This window comes from Melospiza melodia, chromosome 2 (assembly GCF_035770615.1).
Source record: "Melospiza melodia melodia isolate bMelMel2 chromosome 2, bMelMel2.pri, whole genome shotgun sequence".
Lineage (NCBI taxonomy): Eukaryota > Metazoa > Chordata > Aves > Passeriformes > Passerellidae > Melospiza > Melospiza melodia.
In genome coordinates this window covers 92,927,687-92,946,446 of record NC_086195.1, presented here as the reverse complement: position 1 = coordinate 92,946,446, position 18,760 = coordinate 92,927,687, and the positions used below count along the sequence as shown (strand labels likewise).

At 49.9% G+C, this 18,760-nt stretch overlaps 1 protein-coding gene across 1 annotated transcript in view; it reads left to right on the top strand.

The window, feature by feature from the left end:
* Positions 1-466: 466 nt before the first annotated feature.
* CNMD (chondromodulin) overlaps positions 467-18,760 on the top strand; it is a 28,439-nt gene continuing 10,145 nt past the window's right edge. Inside the window, exons 1-4 of the mRNA XM_063150334.1 lie at positions 467-613; positions 13,673-14,233; positions 14,367-14,501; positions 16,910-17,050. Coding sequence (XP_063006404.1) covers positions 467-613; positions 13,673-14,233; positions 14,367-14,501; positions 16,910-17,050 — 984 coding nt within the window. The remainder of the gene's footprint in view (positions 614-13,672; positions 14,234-14,366; positions 14,502-16,909; positions 17,051-18,760) is intronic.

The following is an 18,760-nucleotide window of genomic DNA, read 5'->3' as shown; positions in this document are numbered from 1 at the left end:
CCCCGCTCGGAGCCGCGCCCGGGCACCCGCGCTGCCACCGGCAGCCACACGTGAGCCCATCCGAGCGCATCCATGATCCAGAGCTCGTTCGGTACCCCAGGGCGGGCGGTCCCTCTGAACAGGACCTTCCAGTCCGGGTGTGCGCTCTGTTCGAGCCCCGCTCCGCCGTGTCCCGCCGGGCCGGGGGCCGATGCGGCCCCTGAGGCCGGGAGGGAGCGGCGGCGCTGCCGGGGCGCTGCCGGCGGGGCCCGCCAGGGGGCGGTGCGGGCCCGGCCCCGCCATGGGGCCCTGTGGGGAACGGCGGGAGCGGCGGGGCGGGAGAGGCAGCGGGATGTGCCAAAGTCCCGGAGTCTGGTACCACCGAGGGGCTCCCTGGTGACCGAGCCCCTTATTCCCTCGGAGTTCCCAGCCTGGCGGGGGCAGGAGGCTCAGCCCTGAGCTCGGCGGCAGCAGGGCTGGGCGGCAGATGGGCGCCTCTGAGGGCAGCCTGGGAGAGCCGGCCGTCCTCAGCCTGGACAAGAGAAAGCTTCAGGGTGACCTTGCAGCACCTTCCTATAGCCCTTCTAAAGGCTACAAGAGAGCCGGGGAGGGACTTCTGACAAGGACGTGTAGCGTCAGCACAAGGGGGAATGGTTTTAAACTGAAAGAGGCTGGGTACAGATTATTTATTAGGGAGAGATGAGGATGATTGGATGCTGGAACAAGTTGCCCACAGAGTAGGCCAGGCTGGATGGAGCTCTGAGCAGCCTGGTGTAGAGGAAGGTATTCCTTCCCATGGCTGGAGATTTGGAACCAGATGATCTTTAAAATCCCTTCTGACCCCAACCATTTTATGCTTCTATTTCTAAAAAGCTTCTGACCCAGCCCCTGCATGGCCAGGGTCCTGGGAGCAAGCTGGGTTGGAGAATATGTCCTTCTCGACCCTAACTTCACCAAAGGCAGTAGTATTACTCCCCAGACAGATGCCAGCTGTCTGGGCTCTGTCAGCTCCCACTCGGGACTGGGACATGAAGCCCTGTGAGAAGCAAGGAAAGCAGAACATGGCATGGCAGAGCAGGGACTCTCCTGGGGCACGGGAAGGAGCAGGGGGGGTTGCCCTGTGAGAGCAGTGAGACAGCCTCCATCTGACTTTCCTAGTGTTTGTGCTCCCAGGAGACATGTCCTTTACCTCCTCAGGGGAAATTTCCACCTCTGAGCTGGAGCAGTGTCTGCAGAAAGAAATGAGCCAGGAGGCAAATTCCTCTTGAAGTAATCCAAGAAGAGAAGTCTTGTATAAGAGCTAAAGCCAAGGCGGGGTGGTGCAATCAGGTGAGAAAAGCCCATGTGTTCAACCCCCCCAGCAGCAGAGGAACACAAGGCAGGGAGCTGCCTGGGCTGGGGACAGGCACGCAATGACCCACCGTGGGTCCCCAGTGTAAAGCCACCAGCATCTCCTGTCACCATCCCACCCTTGCACCCAGGAAAAACTCCCACCCCAGCTCGGGGGCCTGGAGCCAGTGTCAAATAACCATGGCTGTACAGGGTATTTCAGGGATGCTAAAAAGTTAGTCTGCAAGTCACTCCAGTTTACTTGGTAATTCAAAAGTATATAATTTGAATTCATAAATAAAACCCTTTAGGGGATCTCATTACTCTGTGAAGAGCATTAGCAAAACACAAGTTGTCAATCACTTTAGCCAGCTGACAAGCTAGAAACCAGATGATGATCCAGGCTGAGCCAAATCAGCAAAGGGGAAGAAAAATCTCTCCTGGATTTACCTCCAGTGAATGATGAATGACAAATGACCAGTGACTTTTTAAAGAAATGGACATTAAAACATCAGTGGACAAATCACCAAATCTCCCCAGATCACTGAATTAAGTTTAGGGGTTACTCATTGTCTTAAAAATGTCTGGCCAGAAGGCTACCATTTATGTTCCATTGCTTGCTGCCTGACAATCTCTGGGCTCACAAAAATTCAGCAGATTAATAAGCTGATCCCACTGCTTAACTAACTGAGAAAAGCAAAAAAGTGATTTGAGTAGCAGTGCGATGGTCATTACAAAAATATCCACTGACTTTGGAAAATTGAGGGCACAACATTTTTACCTCAGAGGGCAGATTTATGTAGGCCACAAAGTGCCTTGGGTATTTCTTAGAGTCCTCGAGTTTATTCATGTATTATTTCCTCCGAAATTCAGTATATTTTTCCAGCAGGCAAGAAACTGGGGCTTCTGCATACAAGTTTCATCTGCTCAAAATGTGAAAAAATATAGATCCCCTTAGCACATTCTGCTACAGTAGAAGCAAAGTGTAAAAGAAAAATTCCAAATATGTAGATTTAAAAATAAAAACACAGAACTCTCCTCCCTAAAAGGGATTTGAAGGAAAAAAAAATCCCTCAGCTACAGATAGGTCTAGACTTTAATTGTGGAGCTGCCTAAGAAGAATTGTTGGCCTGAGGTCATTTTAATCAGGTTGCATGTCAGCTTGCAAAATCTCCAAATTAGCTTACAGCTTGGGGAGAGAAAGATGTTTTTCTTTCCCGAAGAACGCAAACAGATTGTTGTGACATGTTCTCAGTCATCATGACAGATCAGATCCCTGCTTTGCGCTGCGAGCTGGGAAGGAAGGCAGCCTCTTCTCCAGTTCCTTCAGAGATTCGGGCATCTCCCACTTTGTCAGAGCTGGGGATGGAGTTTACAGAAATCCTTATGAAAGTGAGGTTTATATGCAAAGACTCTGATAAAAGAGACTGACCTTAATTGGGAAGCAAGTTTCTTTCACATTTTTTAACAACCTCCAGGCCTTCCTATCAGTCTGATGAAAGGGAACTTGTGAAAAGAAACAATCTGTATTTATGCAGCAGAAACTATCATATCCTGAGCCACGCAGAGAATGACAAGGAACCGACTCATCCTTTTAAAAAAAGGATTAATTTGCCATTTTCTTCCTGAGGTTGTAAAAAGCAGGAGTGTGGGTGGATTTCACAACAGGCTGAGTACTTTAGCTGGATTTACGATGAGCTCTGAGCCTGTGTGAGACTCTGCATTGTGGTGTGGAGCAGTTGACCTGGGGTGATGGCCCTCCTAAGGTGTCCATAGCTTATGGGTCCAATTCAGTCCCTGAGCTGTAGCACATTTGGACACTCTTTTTCTTTTTTTTTTTTATTTCTCCATGTTCAGTTTTTCATCAGCATCAGTAGATGGGTTCCAATGGGATCACAGGGGAGGAGGGGATCTGGAGCAGTGGCTTGGTTTCATCTGGAAAGACTCCCAGAGGGAGGAGAGGCAAGTGACAACTGACTGGTAGTGGGACACGTCTCACCTGTTGGGTGGCTCCAAAGGTCTGCATCTGAGCCAGCACCCAGCAGTGTCTCATTCATGGGAATGAAAGAAATTGTGATTCCTCCAACTTCTAGCTGCTACCTCATTCTCTTAAATAGTTCAGGCACCCCATCTGGACAAAAGGAATCTATCCTTGGTAGTGGCTGAGGGCTCAGCAGTGCCTGCAGCTGAGAAGAGATGTATACAGAAGCCCAAGTCCTGCCTAGAGATCCTGGTATGCCAAAAACAAGTGCATGCCTGGATAGAGATGGACCTGGAACCACTTTGCCAAACCAGGAGAGGATGCCACATGCCCGTGCATTTGCCATGAAGGCATCATCCTGAGTAGCTGACATAGAATCATAGAATCATTTAGTTTGGAAAAACCTTTAAGATCATCAAGTCCAACTCACCAGTATTGCCAAGTGCACCACTAAACCACATCCCTGAGTGCCACATGTACATGTCTTTAAATACCCCCAGGCTGCCCACTTCCCTGGGCAGCTTTTACTGTGTTTGACAACCCTTTCTGTGGAGACTTTTTTCCTAATATGCAATCTAAACCTCTCCTGGAACAGCTTGAAGCCATTTCCCTTTGTCCTACTTCTTGTTACTTTGCAAAGGAGATCATCCCCCACCTTGCTGCATCTTCCTTTCAGGGAGATGTAGAAGGTGGTAAGGTCTCTCCAGAGCCTCCTTTTCTCCAGGCTAAACAGCCCCAGCACCCTCAGACCTGCCTCATAAGCCTTGTGCTCCAGACCCCACCCCATCTCTGTCACCCTTCTCTAGACTCACTCCAGCCCCTCAATGTCTTTTTTGTAGTGAAGGACTCAGAACTGGACAGAGGATTTGAAGTGTGGCCTCACCAGTGCCAACTGCTGGGGACAATCCCTGCCCTGGTCCTGCTGGCCACACTCTTTCTGATCCAGGCCAGGATGCCATTGACATTTTTGGCCCCCTGGGCACAGCTGGCTCATGTTCAGCTGCTGTTGACCAGCACCCCAGGCACTTTTCCAAAGGGCAGCTTTGCAGCCCCTCTGCCCCCAGCCTGTAGCTCTGCCTGGGGTTGTTGTGACCCAAGGGCAGGACCCTGCGCTTGGCCACGCTGTACTTCATACAATTGGTCTTGGCCTATTGATCCAGCCTGTCCAGATCCCTCGGCAGAGTGTAAGACATAACACTTCAGGCTTTTAAAACTGGATGGGAAAAGACAGTGGGGTTGCCTCTGTTGGGACAACCCCTGGTGTCAGGAGAAGAGACTGCATTTCCCTGTTCCCGTTCTTTCCTTAGGTGGCTTTGCAAGCCAAGAGAAGTCACACCCCTATGTCTCAGAGTGGAAGCTGCCAGTTTATTTCTCCCAACAGCCTCCACATTGACAGCATAAAAATCTTCTTCTTCCCTGTTATAAGAGTTTGGGGAGTTATTTTTCTGTTTTCTGGCTCCCTGCCATCAGCCCTGGTGGGACCCAGGGCAAGGCAGCAGTGCCGCGCAACCCAGATGTCAGCAAACCATTAATCCCAAGGGACAGACCCCTGGGGTGAGAATCCCGCTGCAACTTCTCCAATTAGACAGCTTACCTCCTGCTTTGCCTCTGCTCTCGTCATTTCAGACTGAACATATTTTATTGTTCAGCCTCCTAGTTAAACGGCTGGGAAGCTCTGGATGTAAGCACACGGAGATTACTGGTTCAATAATAGAGTCAGGCACATTGGCTTTACATCGTTTTGCTAATAAAGCTGCAAAATAAAGCTGTTGACTCTTCTTTCATCAGCATCAGCCCCATGAGGCTCTCCCCTGTCTCGCCTGGTGATTAGAGCAGAGGACTGGGAACATGGGTCTGGAGTTCAGCCCTTAATGAGCCTCCTGTTCGGTGTGTTTCACTCAGAGCTCTTGACCTCTTTGCACCTCAGCCAACTCAGCTGTAAAACTGGATGAAAGATGGACCTCGTGGAAACCATCCACCGTGCCCCAGTTGGGCCTTGAGTCCAGATTCCGTGGGTAAATCCAAAATAAAAATCAACAACAATTTGAATCTGCGGTGACCCAGCTCAAATGCCACGAGGACGTCAAGCCTTGCCAGTGTAAACAGTGCTCAGTCTCTGGGGTCCCCCATTACAATGTCAGAGCAAATCTAAGAGCTATGCCTGCAATTTGTGCTGCAGTGAAAGACAGCAGTGCTGCAGCCTCCAGCACACGCAAGGCAACGTGGTGGCAGCTCCAGTATCCAGGTACATCAGCAGCTGCCACACCGAGCAGTGCTGGGAAAACTGGGTGCCACGTGTGGTCCCAGATGGGGGAAGCAAGGTCCCCCTTACTCTCTAAGTCTCTGAGCTGCCAGACAGGTGACATCTCTTCCCTCATGGAGAAGCTGGCATGAACCATGCCAAGGACAGGAAAGCCTTAGTGCTCTGTCACACCATGTCCAAAATGTTTCCAAACTGTCCCGCAGTCAGGATGGCACCTCTGTCAGCACCCGTGGCTCAGTGCAGCAGAAGGAGGTGAAAGGAGGTGCTGGCACAGCTTGTTTGCTGTGTAACACCTTCCAGGTATGACCATGATGCTCAAGACAAGCCCTGTCTCACCACCTCACCCGGTCCAATGCACACACATCTTCTCACATAAAACACTGTGATTTCTCTCAAAGTTGGGAGCAATTGAGAGCTTTTTCCCTCTTAAGTGGGAGGTTGCAGGTCAGACTTCTAGGTGGCATAGAGGAGCCAGAGCTACCAAGCTGTCATTTAAATGTGGGGAGCAATGAAGAAGACAGGCTCCATCCCTTGGGATCTCAGCAGTGTGGAGTCAGCTTTGTACGTGCCATTTGTCACAGCGGGCTTAGCAAACTGAGCAAGAAACTGTTTCCAGATAGAGCAAGAGCACCTGGGATCCACTTAATTTAGTCCTGTGGCAAGGCCATTTGCTCCCAAACCTGCTCTGCACCTTCTTGTACAGTCCTGTATTGTGCAGCCATGTGAAGATGAGACTCCTGAAGCAAAAAGCTCTTCCTTGGGCATCGACAAGAATCCCAGGTGCACTTCTCTGTCTCAATATTATCCCACCTTGAACCATGTGGGCATACCCAGCCAAGCACAGGCTTGGAAAAGGCTGAGGTTGAGAACTGTCTTTCAGAGCCTTCTCCATAGCCCTTATAACCCTAGCTGCCCCACGAAGTGCCCTTTAGTGACTGGTGAGTTGTAGGTGTGAAGAAGAGGCTGGGATGAAGCATCCTCTGGAACTGGGAATGTGGGTATTTGCACAGCATGATGGGATCAGTGCTGGTGGCTGGGCATGAGCACAAACCTGCAGCATACAATGGTGACCTGTGTTCTGGTGTAAGGATCCTTTTGCTGAGGATTTTCCATCCCTTGAGGAAAATATGCTAACAGGCTTTAAATAATTAAACAAATCACATTGCAGGCAAACCCAAGTTGATCTTTAAAATGCATTATCCTCAGAAGGCACTAGAAATGCTCAGTGCTTTATATCCTCCTCAGAGCTCTTCACACATTAACTAATTCATCACACAAGGGACCACCCAGCTGCATCTCGACCACAGAGCAAATGCTCTGCCAGTCTCTTCCTCCTTTAAAACTGTGTTGCCACAGCTGGAGGCCAGGTTTCCTCAGCACCAACCAGCTGAGGCAGCGAGGCAACAAAGCTCTTTTCATCAGGCCAAGTCTGCACGGAGGACATTTCTCCCACAAAGCCACTTGCTGATCCCAGATGGAAGGCGGGTTTCCCTTGTGGCCACAAGATACTCTGGGGCAGCTGCAACCACCTCCTTGCAGGAAAGGGGAGTTGTGGGTGGTAAGGACCACAAGTTTGGCTTTCCATGGGCAGAGGCCAGGAAATCAGCTACCTCGAGCCTCTCGTCCGGGCCACCAAGGCCATGGATGGTGGAGAGGCATTTGCAGGAGACGGAAGACAGGAAGGCAGAGCAGCTACAAGGTAGTTGTGTCCACCTATCACAACGCTACAGAGTCATTTATCTGGCTCTCTGTGAGCTAATTGTTCTTATCCCCCAAACCAGCCCCAAAACTGCCCTGATGATAGGTCCTTGCTGTCCCTGACACACTATGCCAGGACAGGGGGACAGCTTGAGGCAGCAACCAGAAGGTCTGTCAGCCACAGGAAAGCACGGCTGGTGAGGAGCAGGGAAAGGCCATGCCCATCCCCAGCATCTCCCAGCCAGGTGTGCTGGGCATTGCCCTTGCACTCACAGGAATCCATGGAGGACAAACTGGTGGACAAAGGGACTGCCACCCCTTCTCCAATCAGAAAGGTTTCCTGTGGTGGTGTTTGCCACCCTCAGCTTTCTCCCGTGCCATGCATGGCCCAGAGCAGATGGGTTATAACACATGGAGTTTAAATTATTTGACAGTTCCCCTTTTGGGATTTGGGAACACCATGGAAATGGCTGCTGTGGGGCAAGCCCTGATAATGTGCTGGGCATCCTGGAGGCAGCTGCAGCTGTGAGCCCCAGAGCAGCCAGTTCTTCCCAGCAGCTCATAATTCCCTCTCCAAACTCACCTGGCCTCCAGGGCCACAGGCTGCCATTCCTCCCTCCATCCCTCACTCTTCCAAGCTGTCCAACGTGAAAGGTCCACAGCTTTTTTCATGCTATTTCTCAAGCATTTGTTCCCCTCAGCAGTCCACACTGGACACACACAACAACCCTGCTGCCCCAGGCTTACCAAATAACATCTTGAGACAGGAGATTTGGCCTCATCCAGGCCAAAATTGTGGTTCTTGCTAGTGCTTCCTTTCATAAGCAAAGTGGAGTCCTATCACTGTCTGCTGGACTTTCCAGCAGGAACTCACCCCTTTTCTCATCTATATTCCAACCTAAGCACAGAGGTCCTTAGGGGCAATGCAGCTCTCACAGCCTTCAGTGGGGAACAGAGGTCCTTGATGGACGTGTCATTTCTGAGGGCCACCAGGCTCAAGAAAAGGTTCTGAAGTGAAAAAAGCTCCACAGGACTAAAATTTCTCATGGTTCTTTCACTCTCCTAGGCTTAGTTTATGAAATCTGTGATGTGAGGGAGGGCATTTTGTAAAAAAAATATTTTTTAAAGTAAAAAGATCTAATCTGGGGGAAGAAGTATTGTAGATTGGCTAAAAAGAAGAAAAGCTTGATGTAAGAGACAAAATAATAGAACAGAAAATAGATGAATAAGGATTAAATGTACTGGAATGAACTCCTTCAAAAGTCTCACAGAGGTGATGAGAGCAAAAATGTTTAAGTGTTGTCAGAAGGGTGAGTAAAATACACAGTTCGAAAGATTGGATTTGTAAAAAACATTCTGGTGCTGCAGATGCCTGTGGGACAATCTCATTGGAAATATTCTCTAAAGTCAGGTCATGAAATTATTAGGAAAGCAGCCCATAGATCGAAAAAGAGAAATAGAGTTGATTCATGGGTGCTTTTGGGTGAGGGGAAAAAAAATAAATAGAAAGCTAGACTCGGCCTTTTCCACAAAGCAAAAAGAGACTTAGCAGATTTCTCATCAAAGTGTAAAGAAGCCTCTGGGAAAGAAACAGATTGATGCTACCAAGTTGTTTAAGATAATAACTACCTCCAAAGCACGAAGCTGTGGTTGGAGGTTAAGAAACACAGTAGCCTATGAGCAATTTGCACAGAACAGCTACAAAAGAGACCACATCGTTAAAGGTAGGAATGAAAGCATGTAATGACAGCTAGTTATTTTATTTTATTTCTTTAATTCAAGGAAAACAGAAGGCACAGCCACTAGCTAAATTAAGAAGAATAAGATGAAGACATATGGAGAGATGGGAGCCAGCCCTGAGGAAAAACAAATCAGCTTTTAGTGTCCTGGGGTGAGGAAGAGCAAACTGTGATGGGCCATATGTCCTCACCCAACCACAGGAGAGAAGAGGGAGGGTTGGGATGAGCAGGATCCTACACAAAGCACACTTAAGGCCATCCTGGGGCCAGCCAGCTCAGCTGCGCTGGGTTGTCCTGCTGGAGGTGCATCCCAAGCAGGGCAAACAGGGAGGCTCATCCTCTCCAGAGAGTAGCATTAGAGCATGGAGCTTGCAGGGCTTTCCAGGGAGAATTTCACAGCCTACCAGGAAAGGCAATGTTTTTGGTGTTTGAAATTTCATGAGCCGCTGGTCAGAGAAGGGAAGACTGTGTCATTGGGGGAGGAGAGGAGGAAAAGTGAGCATCCCTGGAGCAGCAGAGTCCAGGGACACCACAGAGATGAGAGCCATGATGATGACAAACATATGTGGGTTTTCATCCTTTGGCCTCACTGCCAGCAAGAATCTTTAGAGTTTATCAAAATTCTTAGGCTGTCACAAGTTAAATAACTGGCTTTAGGAGCAGAGGAGCTGTGGGGGGCTTCTGTGAGAAGCTGCCAGAAGCTTCCCCAGTGTCAGCAGGGCCAATGCCAGCCAGCTCCAAGGCAGATGTGCCACTGGCCTTGTCTGAGCCCATCGGGGACAGCAGTAGCACATCCGGGGTAACAGAGTTGAGAAAGGGGAGGAAAAGCTGGCAAAACAGCAAACAGAGACAGGAGTGAGAATATGTGAGAGAAACAGCCTTGCAGACACCAAGGTCAATGAAGGAGTGGGAGGGGGTACTCCAGGAGCAGATGGATGCCAAAGGAGGCTGTGGCCACGTGGGAAGCCCACACTGGAGCAGGCTCCTGGCAGCAGCTGTGGCCCCATGGAGGAAGAAGCTCAGCTGGAGCAGGTTTGCTGGCAGGACTTGTGACCCCATGGGGGACCCGGCCTGTTCCTGAGGAGCTGTACCCCATAAAGGGACCCAGGCTGGAGCAGTTTGTGCAGACCTGCAGCCCTGGGGAGGTCTCTTGCTGGAGAAGCTCATGGAGGACTGTCTCCATGGGAGGGACCCCACACTGGAGCAGAGACAGAGTCAGAGAAGTCCTTTCCTTGAGGAGGAAGGAGCAGCAGAGCCAACATGCCATGAACTGACCACAGACCCCATTACCTGTCCTCCTGCACCACTGCAGGAGAGAAGGGAGAGAAAATCGGGAGTAAGGTTGAGGCTGGAAAGAAGGATGGGGTGGGGGGAAAATGTTTTTAGAATTTGCTTTCATTTCTCATGATCCTACTTTGATTTGATTGGTACTAAATCAAACTAATCTCACCCTGTCCTTATCTTGACCCATGAGCATTTTGTTATGTTTTCTGTCCCCTGTCCAGCCAAGGAGAGGAGTGATGGAGCTTTGGCAGGCATCTGGCATCCAGCCAGGCTCAGCCCACCACAATACCAAAGCAAATATTTTCTTTTTCTGCAGGACTTTTTCCTCCAAGGACTTTGGTTATTATTGAAGAGACATCAAGTATGTGGAACCTGAATCGGCACCATGTTATGGTGATGTAAAGCCATGGAAAAGCAGAGCAGTGAATCAGGTGCCCAGTCTCAGAAACCCTCATACATTTTCATTCAGGCCATAATGGAGTTCAAACAACTATTTGGACCACTTAGAAAATGAAGATGAAATGCATAAGGCACCACAAGAGACTTTCAGAAAGGCACACAGCATGACCAAATCCTTCTCATTTTTAATATTTCTATTTCTTCTTCTAAACTTTTTCTTTAAACTGGAAAATAATGAGAAAATGTGCTTCCTTGAGACAAGCCAGTACTATCAGCTAAACAGCCTCACATTCATCGTAGCACTCCAAGTGCTCTGGAATGCTTTTCAGCCCAGAGGATAATAGTATTAGACGACCAGAAAGGCTGTCCTGTAAAAGACTGTTATTATGATTTCCAGTCTCAGAAGTTGGCTTAATCCAGCTGAGCACACACATGTTATTTAGAGAGGAGACTGAGCTCAGACACTGCTATCACCATCATCTTTATTGCAAATGAAGGGTTCAGCCAGCGAAAGGCAAGTCACGTTTTTTTTGTCCTAAGCCCTGCAAACAGTGGCTGTTGCAATCGTCTTTGCACTCTGCAGCGAGAGTCTGGAGCTGCTGAATGCAGAGCTGTTTGCACAGATTTGCATCTGTCTAAAAACTCCTGTTTTCTCTCTTGTCACCTAATCAATCAACCGGTAAAAGATGCACTCCCTGCACCCTCCAAGGAAAACAGCTCTGTGCCCACACAAAAGGCAAAGCAAGAGCATAGGGGTTAGCTAGAGGTGGTAAGCTGTGAACCCTGTAACAGGAGCAATTTTTTTCACTGCTTGAAATTTCATGCTGCTCTTCCTCTGTCTATGGAACAAAAGAAGAAAAGGCAGTGATGCTCTGAATTGGGAAAAAAATAATCTGGGATTGTTCCCTGCATGAGAAAAATATGTTTGGAGGATTACTCAGGGTATTTGCACCTTGGCTTGAGAAGGAAATGCTGCACAGCTTCTCTCCCAGGGTTTAGGCAGAACAGCTCCCTCCCACTGGACTGGTTCTCCCACCCACACTTCTCCAGGTGAGCAGGACCCATCTCACGCTGCAGCTTCCCAAGGAGCAGCAGCCAGGCACCAATCCCTGTGGGTCAGCTTGCAGCTGGCACCACTGCTTGGAATTGCTCAAACCTGCCCATGCCAAAACCTGCCAGGGCCCCTGCTGCCCCATCCCTAGGGTGGGGTGAGCCTTCCCACTCTATTCTTTTTGCTCCAGGGGGCATATTGCACTTCACCACAGGGCACTGGAGTGAAGGCCCCACTTGTGAATATCCAGCACAGAATTCCACCTATTCGTTCTTGCACTGGTAGTGTCTCTGCTAACAGTCCTTGTCAGGGCAGCCTCAGCCACACTTTTGCAAGACAAAACAGCTCAGCCTCCCTCTGTCCTTCCAGTCACGTCCCAAGAAAGGAGCCACTGGGCACTCAGATTCATGCCAGGATGAGAGGGACAGCAGCTTCCTCTCCTTAGTCCCAGGGAAACAGCTCAAACAAGCTGAACCCCAGTGAGCAGCAGCTCTTCCTGGGCAAGCACTCCTTCCCTGGCACATTTTCCCATGGGAGACAAGCACAGGGACCTTAAAATAAATCTGTCTTTTTAAAGCAGAGATGCTAAATGAAGGTTTGAGATCAAAGGCTGGGATTCTCACATTTTGCCAAGATAGACATATCCATTCACGAGATTTTTGGTGTAACAAAATACTTGCTAATGAAGAGGATCATAATCTTATTATTAGCCTGAACTACCACAGTATGTCATTCAAGAGCGGGTTGGAATATGTCCTAGTTTAGGAAGTTGCACAGTGGGTTTTGCTTTTGATTTAATGAGCTGTGATTGTGTTTATTTTCAGCAGCAACTATGCCCGTTAAATTTTGGTTGAAGGTCTGATCGTTAACGACAGTAATCGATGGAAAGGATGAATTTAGGTTGAAGGGGAGGAAAATGGGAATTGTATGTCTCTGGGATTCAGTCAACACAGTTTGCTGGGATTCAGCAAACACAAGGTGGTCAGGAGAGCCTGAGCTTTCTCTGCTTTCGTAGTGCCTGATGCAGGGTTTTTAACTACTGGTTAACTCAGTTAAGGGGATTCAGACATGAAAAAACAAAGATTTTTGCTGTTATGGAGTGGGGTACAGAGGAGAGTCAGGTGTAGGCAATCAACAGTGGGGGCCAGACTTTCCTTTTGTGGGATGAGCCATGGTGGGACAAGGTCATCAGCTGGCTTCCACTATCAAGATCCCAGAAATTCTAAGATGGCAGGGGGAACATGTCAGTAGTGTGTAACAACTGAACAACCTGCCAGATGAGCAAAATGGAGAAGAAAGGGGAAGAGAAATATAAATAGAGACACATACTTTAAAAAAGAACATTGCTGCAGGAGAGCTGGTTGGTGTGGGCTCTGCTCTGGAGTGAGAAGGGGCCCCCTGCAGCGGGGTTTCCCCAGATGAACCCTCCCCACTGCTGCCTGCCTGGGTAGATGGAGCTGGCACAACGAGCAAGAAGGGCAGGGCGGGATGGGGCACAACTCAGACCCACCCCCCATCACACTCCTTTTGCAGCTGGTGTCTGTGTCTCGGTTTCCAGCCTTACAGAGGATGCTGTGCTTTGTGTTTGACTCCATCAGCCTCAAAGGAGCCCAGCACAGTTTATTTTCCAGCATCAAAGCGTGCACACACGGGCATGTGTATGTATGTACAGGCAGGACATCCATAAGGGGTGTGAAGGAAACACGGACATGGACAGACACGTGGATAGACACACATAGCCAGCTGTAGCCTTTAAAAGCTTGCCATGTACAATATTAGAGTGGTTGTGCCCAGCCTGGACACGGGGCTCAGCCGGAGGCTGTTGGCTTGTGCCAGTCAGCGAAGTGTTTTGTGGAGCAGTCACCGACCAGCAGTTTGTCAGCTCCAGCGCCTGTAAATTCCTGTGGCAAGTGTAAAAAATCAGTCAACACATTGTTCTATTTTGAAAGCTGGTGTTTTTTTACGACGGCCGTCTGTCTGACGGGGCGTCCCTCTTCCCCGCCACGGCGTGCGGGGCGCGTGTCCCCTACACCCCCGGCCCCCTCGGGAAGGGGGGACGCTGGAGACGACACCCAGGGGTCGCTAGGAGGCGACGGCGATGGGGCAGGAGGACAGAGTCTCAGGGAGCTCCCCCGGCTGCCGGGCAGCTCAAGGGGCTCATTGTGCCCGGGGCTGGGCGGTGCTGCCCTCCCCGCGGGCCGGGGCCGGGGCCGGCAGCGGGGCGGGCCGGGGCGGTGCAGGCCCGGGGCCGGGGCCTGGGCCTGGGCCGGGGCCGAGCCCGGGCAGGTCTCCCTCCCGCGGCAGCCATGGCAGAGGGCTCCGAGAAGGTGCCGATCGCCCGAGTGGGGCCCGACGATGTGGAGCTGTGCCTGCCGCCCGTGAGTGCTGCCGGCTGGCGGGACAGGGTGGCATCGGGACAAAGCCTGTGGGCATGGGTTGGGATGGAACGGGAGCCAGCGAGTCGGGACGGGACGGGACGGGACGGGTTGGTTTGGGACGGTGGGGAACGGGTGGGGTCGGGACAGGTCGCGATGTAGCGGGCCGGTGGGGACAAAAGGGGCCGGGTCGGGTCGGGTCGGGTCCGGCCGGGGGTCCCGGGGCGGGGTCCCTGCCGGGTCCCTGCTCCACCCGCGCTCTCCGCAGGCGTACGCGGCGGCCGCGCCCCCCGGGCCGGGGCGGCTGCTGAAGGCCGGGGCCGCGGTGCTGATCGCCGGGGCCCTCCTGCTGCTGGCCGGGGCCATCGGCGCCTTCTACTTCTGGAAAGGCACGGAGCGGCAGGTGAGCGCGCCGCGCCGGTCCCCGGGCTCGTCCGCAGCCGGGCCGGGTGGGCGGGCAGCTCCCGCACCTACGGGAGGCACGGGCTGGAAGCGCTCCTTGCGAGGAGGTCTATAAAGAGGTCTTTAAGCAGACGTGTAGGGTTTTTCCTTTCAAAACCCCCCAAACACCTAAAAACCCAAACCCATAATCGCTGTCTTTGGTGGCTGTGTGGATGGAGCTTCCTGGAAGCACATTTATTAGCAAACACGAAACACATCTTTGAGGGCACAGACTGCACATTGATTTCTGCTCACAAACTCCTCAGTGAACTCAAACCCCAACAAGTCCCTGGGGATTCACATCCTGGGCAAACTCCAGCTCTCAGGACAAAAAAACATTGAAATGTGTAAATTCTTTTTTCATAGCATCTGCATTCTCAGTCCAGGTTCTACAAGGACCCTCAAGTACATAATACCATAATTAACCCATTAACAGGCACTGTTAGTTCTGGTGCTTTGTATAACTGTGTGTACACTTAGGTTTGCAGCTGTGGAGCAATTTTTAAAGTTAAGTTTTATTATTTACAGTTTCTGGGGTACATGAGAAACACTTTATGCAAAGAATGAAACTGAGAAGCTGGTGATCAGTTAAAGATTCAAACTTCAGAGCATTATAACATGTTTACAGATTACCTTTTCTTTCTGCTTACACAGAATCTGTGTTTAAAACATATTTGAAACATGACGGTACACACATGACTGTACCATTCTCCATAAATTAAATTAGTACCTTTGAATTTACTTTGGAAGAAATTTTGTACTGCTTCTGACCACACGCCAGCCCTCATCAAGGAGAGCCTTGTGAAATTCCAGCAGCCAGAGCAAAGGTGGCCCTGTGAGATACACCCCTACACACAGGGATAATTCAGATAATCAGAAAGAAAAGTACAAGGTTTTACAGCAAAAAGACAGGACACATTGCTGACCTCTAAGACGTGCTGCAAGAACTGTGTGTTTCTCTGGGCTTTTGAAAAGGGAGAGGGATGCAAATGGTGGCATAGGCAGGGGACAGTGCTTTCAGCTCTGAGCAGGTAGATGCATTTGTGGAGTACAAGACAATGCTTCCCTTTTTTAATGCTCCTGTCATCTAAATTCAGCCATACAAAATATGTCACATTCACAGTTTCCATTAAGCTTCAAAGCTGCTCTCTAGGCGAAGACACCGAGAAAGCTGAGAGGTATTTTTCCAAACTGCCTTCAAACTCAGAAAGCTGCGCTTGAGTTGCAAATGTTTAGGAAGCAACTGCAAAAATTATATCCAGGGTAATTAATTTTAAAAAAACTAACACAATTTTTAAATTCTTGGTTTTATTTTATATCTTTAAATTCTTCCCTAAATGACAGGGGTATCAAAGTCTCAACTCCAGCTCAGCCCCTGTCAGGGGGAGACCACTTACACTGGTCTGGTTTTATGGACCACTCTCAACAGGAGTCCTAGAAAGCAGAAATATGGGAGTGGCTGTGTATAACTGAGGAACCATAAATCTTTAGCACCTTAGACTTCCCTGAGCAAAGGTGAGAGAAGAAGAAATTTGTCTCTAGCTGTCAGTGTAAATTTTTCATTAAAATGCTGTAAGGGCTTTTTTAAGACCCAAAATAAACTGCTTGTGCAGCACTTTTAGCAGAGCTGCACAGGAGAATCACAAAACCCCTCCACAGATTGTGGTCCTCCAGCAAATACAAACCACTCCGTAGCTCTCCTCATTGAAAATAGGATAAGGGCAAATACGCTGACAAGGAAAATACCAGCCTATACAACTTCACAGCCAATTTAAACAAAGTTCACATCCATTACAAGCTGGGAAGTGTGTTTGTATTCAAGAGGAACCTGTTTTCCTGTGCCTCAGCAGAACGTCCTAAGAGATAAACAGGGCTTGGCTTCCTTCAGAGCAGGACATTCACGCCTGGTGTCCTTTGGGAATCATGCCAGCATAACAAGAAATTCCTAAATGTCCTAGAAGAGGGTTTTTAGGCCAGAGTGAACATGGATGTGGACTCACCCCACATTGTTTTTGAAGTAAAACTATAAGCACTCCCTGGAAGGCAGATCTCAGATCTCTAGTCCTACTTGATGCTCAGAGCAGGGACAGCCGTGGGGTCAGAGATGGTTGCTCAGGGCTTCATCCAGTCAGGCTGTGAAAACTTCCAAGGATGGAGACTGAACAACCTCTCAGGGCTGGCTGCCCCACTGCCAGCTGACCCCATTGCTGAAGTAGTGCACTCTTGGTTGCTGGAGGGTTATCAAATGCCTGCAGCAGCAAAATTTAGGAGCTAAATAGGGATATGAGAGTCAGATTGACCATTGCCTGGTGTAGGAGGAAGGCAGTAAGTAATTACTGGCATGTGCTACCGCTCTTTTATTGATTCCAGGTGTACAACGTTCACTATACTATGAGCATTAATGGAAAAGTACAAGATGGATCAATGGAAATAGATGCTGGAAACAACTTAGAGACATTCAAAACAGGAAGTGGGAGTGAAGAGGCAGTTGAAGTCCATGATTTTCAGATCGTAAGTAGTGCCACTCTTGTCCTTCATGTAACACACTCCAGCGCTGGACTCTTAAGGACACCTTGTTCTGCCCTGACTTCTCTGCCCCGCTTAGTCTCAGGTTCCAGCCTCCAACCATCCACACAAACATTTTTGCTGTCCTGGCTTGCATTCCCAGGGAGACAGGCAGTTTCCTCCAAAACAAAAATCAAAGTGCTTTTTGGAGATCAGCCATGCCAGGTACCACTCCAGGAAGTGGTGTGGATTAGGCTGCATCGGGTTTGACTCCATGTAAATACTTTGCATTTTCAAACTGCTGAGTAGAAATGTGACACGAGACCTTGGGGTCTAACTAGGAAAACATTCTGTCAGGCTGTGACACAACTCTCTCATGATTTCATGTGGTTTGAACTGGCAGAAACACCTCCCCCAGACATCCCTGTCTGAGGAGCAGAGGGTCAATACAGTAGGCCAAGGAGACACTGAGGAGAGACCACTCTGCAGTGCTTGACTTGGGGAGCTTCCTTTGCCCTGAGGTCAAGGATGGGAGCTGCTCTCCATGGCTTGGCCTGGTTTCATCCCCATGGCAGAGGATGGAGGCATTTGGCACAGTTTATGCATCTGTGCACCAATGCCAGGTGTGGGTCCCTCGGGCTGACAGCAAACACAATTGGGCACCCCAGTAACTTGTGGCTACTCAGCAGGGCCTGGACTGACAGATGCCAAACCTCAGCAGAGCTCAGCAGCTCGGACAGAGCAGGTCTCTGAGCTGCCCTGAGCTACTAAGGCACATCTGTGTGATGCTGCACAAACCCATCACAGGGCCCAGAGCCTGCAGTTAAATGTTCTCAGGTGCAAAACAGCTTCAGAGTTAAGCCCTCTGCAAGTCCAAGCAGCACCTAAAACAAAGGCGCTGCTGCTAGGAAGCCTCTCTGCTTCTGGAGCAGCCACCTTTCCCTTGCTGGATCTAGAAAAGCGAGGAAATCCAGCTCCTTGGCTTTTGAGCAAGAACAAATGAATCCATGCCAGGAGATGCTGGACCCCCAGCTGTCCCAACAGCTGTGGTTCTGCCTTTATGCAACTCTCATTAGCATCACCATAGCAACATTATCAGCAGCTGAGTAAGAGCATCCACAGCGAGCTCTTTGCATTTGCCTTTGCCATTTCACATCTGCACAGAAGCACAGTCCACTGGAGAGATGCTGAATTCCTGTTTGCTCCACATGTGTTGCTGCCTGTGAGATACGGCCTGTCACAGCCAGGTTACAAATCAGCTCCCAACACCAACCGGCTCAAGGGACCTCCCAGGGACGGTGCCTGCTTGTCATTACAGAGGCCAGGGACAACCTCAGCAAAGGGACGAGGCCACTTGGGTTATCAGCCAAGAAGGCACACAAAGGAGAAAGCAACTGAAGAGATGTGCTTCCAACGGACTGGTATTTACGTTAACAGTTTAGGATTGACTGGCACTGCTGGAATGACTGCATGGTCAGAGAAGGCTTGGATTTGGCAATATAGGGTATTCCTAGAACACCTGGTACACCACAAAGCCTTATATCCTAATGCATCCATCCTTGAAGAGCCATCTCCTCTCTCACTGCTTTTTGTAGTCATTTTGTTGTGACGGGGCTGTGTCCTGTAGCTACACAGGACCTGCAGACACACAGGACATGGCTCAGATGCCCCAGTACCATCCATCTCATGCTGCACTACACGACAATCTGCTGAGTT